This window comes from Papilio polytes, unplaced genomic scaffold (genome assembly GCF_000836215.1).
Source record: "Papilio polytes unplaced genomic scaffold, Ppol_1.0 DF823399.1, whole genome shotgun sequence".
NCBI classification, from domain to species: Eukaryota; Metazoa; Arthropoda; class Insecta; order Lepidoptera; family Papilionidae; genus Papilio; species Papilio polytes.
Window position 1 is genome coordinate 3648381 of NW_013525805.1, and position 3642 is coordinate 3652022.

The following is a 3642-nucleotide window of genomic DNA, read 5'->3' on the forward strand; positions in this document are numbered from 1 at the left end:
GCCCCGGGATGCTCACCACGGGGCAGTTGTTGAAGTACCTACACCACCACTACCAATAAATGGAGCGTCGGTGGCTCAGAGTTTAAGCATTTGTAATGTACAGATCTTGGGTTCGAATCCCGCCATGAGATTTTGGATTTCTTGAATTTCATATGAACATAATTAACCCGCTCTTACAAAGAAGGAAAACATCGTGATGTCTGCACATATCGGCGAAGAAATTTAAAGATTTGTGATAAAGTTGACTATGGCCTAGACAACCCTGACTTAGATTAGGGAGCCCCTCAGTGGGGACGTATAATGAGCTGGTGATATATGGATGGACATGATATCTGTTCACTAGTCTTTTACTGATTAACTAGCTTTCACCCGCGACTACGTCCGCGTGTAATTAAAAAAATAAAACAAAAATAATAGCCTATGTGTTCTTCCAGATAATCTTGTACATCTATGCCAAATTCCATAGAAATCCGTCCAGCCGTTTAGGCTACAAACTCTAACAAACATCCATCTATCCATCTAAACTTTCACATTTATAATATTAGTAAGTAAGATAGCTGTTGCTCGGGACTTATTCTCCGTGAAGCTAAAAAATAATAATAAACCCTACACTGACGTCACACTTGAGGCTATATATTTTTACGCTATTAAACTTAGGGAGTAAATATTTTGGATAAAAACTGTAATGTGGGAAAGAGACCATAAGTGGCTGGCAACATTAAGGAAGCAAGGTTGCCATCATGTTTGTGACATTTGCAATTGATAATTTGAGTATTTTTGTCTCTCTCACACACACACACACCTGGAGAATATCTGCGTGTCGCAGGTGGCGGACATGAGCATGAGCTTGAGGTCCTTGCAGCGCGGCAGCGCGTCGCGCAGCGCTATCAGCAGGAAGTCGCTGAACTTGTCCCGCTCGTGCACCTCGTCCACGAAGATGTGAGTCACGCCTAACACGGAATATACTCACAAATTTCAATACTAATGACTTTTTAAAAAAAATATGTCAGTCGAACGGTAATATGATCAATACTGGTGAATTTTAAAACGAATACACTAAGGCAACTACGTAAAAGATATCGAGTGTTCCGTTGTGACGACTAGAAATGTACTGAGCGACTGAAGGAACTGAGGTAACTGACGGCCAGAGAACTTGTTTGCCACTGCGCGACTGAGAGACTAAGGGGAGCCTCACTCCTTGCAAAGACTTTTATGAAACACCCCCCACTATTACTTGCGTTTCTTTTATTTTGTAACAATATATATAACCAAAACTTGGTAAACTCAAGTAATAAAACACAATATATTGCTAAAATTAGCCAAAACTGTCGTAAAAACAGTATATTTGAGAAAAATCTCAAAACTACAAATCGTTTTTTGGAAAAAATTCACACGGAATACATTGCTGACACTTTTGTAAAACACTATAATTGGGAAATTTAATGACATTACAAACAAAAAAGTTACGTTAGCTTAGGTTGTACCATTCCAAACCAACTTGGATCAATTTTGTACATTCGCGAAAACCCACGGTGTTGGACTTTCTGAATTGCCTTGTCCGTTTAAAAAAGAAAAACTTTTTCTCTTAGAAATAACCAATTAGTTAGCAATAAGTTACATAAACGATATGATAATAAAAAAAAATATTTATGTACTATTTTTTTTATGAAAATATTAGTCGATTTTTAAATTAGCGCTTAGTGACTGAACTTTTTTTCTATAGATATTTAAAAGCTATCCTATTGGCTATTCCACGTTTCAATACAAACTGTACCTAATAAGTACACCATCAACTTTGCTAACTGTACCTTATATTGTTTACTAGCTTTCGCCCGCGACTCCATTCGCGTTATTCTTCGCGTTTATTGTCCATTCGGAATGAAAAAAAAACAAAAGTGAGTAGCCTATGTGCTCTTCCAGACTATCCTCTACATCTATGCCAAATTTCATCGAAATCCGTTTAGCCGTTTAGGCTACAAACTCTAACAACCATCTAAACTTTCGCATTTATAATATTAGTAAGAAGTAAGATGGCTGTGGTACCTGCAAGTGAGTTTTCTCCAGCCATGAGGGTGCGGAGCAGCACTCCGTTGGTGCAGTATGTGAGCACAGTGCGGGGGCTGATGCGGGACTCCAGTCTGATCTGATACCCTATCGACTGACCTATCTTCTCCATACGTTCAAAAGCTACCTAAGGAAAACATTATTTGATTACGAGCTGTTGCCCGCAACTTCGTCCGCGTAGTATTAGAAAACTATATAAATTACAAATAGCTACGTATCCCTCGGGAACCGGACATTTCTCGGGGATAAAGTTTATCCCATGTGTACTCCAGACTTTGTTTTATATCTGTGCCAAATTTCAATAAGATATGTTGAACCGTTGAATGATCGAGTAAACATTAAAAAACTAAATTAATGAATCCCATGGAAACCTTAACTATTCCCGGGATAAAAAGTAGCCTATGTGTTCTTCCAGACTATGCTCTAAACCTGTGCCAAATTTCATGGAGATCCGTTCAGCCGTTTAGGCTACAACCGCTAACAAACATCCATCCATCCATCTATCTATCCATCCATCTAAACTTTCGCATTTATAATATTAGTAAGAAGTAAGATGGAAATCATAGATCAAGAATAACAGAGCAATTGAAATTATTTAAATAAATTAAGTTACATAAAAGAAATGGAAGATTTGATCATAGGTTGGTGTGAAAGAGATATGATATATCGGCGAAAAAAAAATTTTTCAAAAATTTTTTTAAATTAGATTATTACTAATAATAGCCTACTGTTTTTTTGTAGATTTTTGTATAGATGATGAAAATATATAACTTCTGTGTTAATTCAAAACTTAAAAAAAAATTAATGTTTTGTAAAAATGTAAATTTTGAATACTGGCATTTTTCTATTTTACATATGATATAAATATCTTTACTTTAAATGGAAAATTAGTTTAGTTATAAAAAACTAAGCTATGCTATTGTAAATAAGATCTGTGTTTCAACTGACCCTCTCAGCGACAGAGACGGCTGATATCCTGCGTGGCTGAGTACAGTATATCCGAGCAGGTTGCTTCTGTTCTTGGCACCAGTCCAGCACCAGTTGGGGCAGTTGTGTCGTCTTACCGCAGCCTGTAGCACCTGCTACTACTATCACCTGAAAATGTTTTTACAAATATTTTTATAAAATACTTGCTATTTTTGTTTTTTAATGACTGAAAGAGATAGCAATATACAGTTATTATTGGAGATTTGCTTTTAATCTAAATTTTAATTTTTTTTTATAACATAAAATGGCAAACAAGCAAGCGGCCACCTGAATCCGCCAAAATGGCGAAGCGACCGCTGCCTATCCTCATCCTCTTTGGCGTTATATTATCATACTAATATTATAAATGTGAAAGTTTAGATGGATGGATGTTTGTTAGAGTTTGTAGCTTAAACGGCTAAACAGATTTCGATTAAATTTGGCGTAGATGTAGAGGATAGTCTGGAAGAACACATAGGATTACTCAGTTCTGTTTTTTAATTCCATGCGGAATCGCGGGCATTAGCTAGTTCTCCATAAATGGAATATTTAAAGTGGTCATAAATATAAAATATAATAAGACCTGGTTATGAGATATGGCATTGAGAAGTT

General features: G+C 36.4%; 1 protein-coding gene across 1 annotated transcript in view; it reads right to left on the minus strand.

Moving 5' to 3' along the window:
- LOC106104755 (probable ATP-dependent RNA helicase YTHDC2) overlaps window positions 1–3642 on the minus strand; it is a 9616-nt gene that overhangs the window by 4126 nt on the left and 1848 nt on the right. Inside the window, exons 4-7 of the mRNA XM_013284886.1 lie at window positions 3013–3159; window positions 2044–2191; window positions 803–950; window positions 3–38 (exon numbers count right to left, since the gene is read on the minus strand). Of these exons, the coding sequence (XP_013140340.1) occupies window positions 3–38; window positions 803–950; window positions 2044–2191; window positions 3013–3159 (479 nt within the window). The remainder of the gene's footprint in view (window positions 1–2; window positions 39–802; window positions 951–2043; window positions 2192–3012; window positions 3160–3642) is intronic.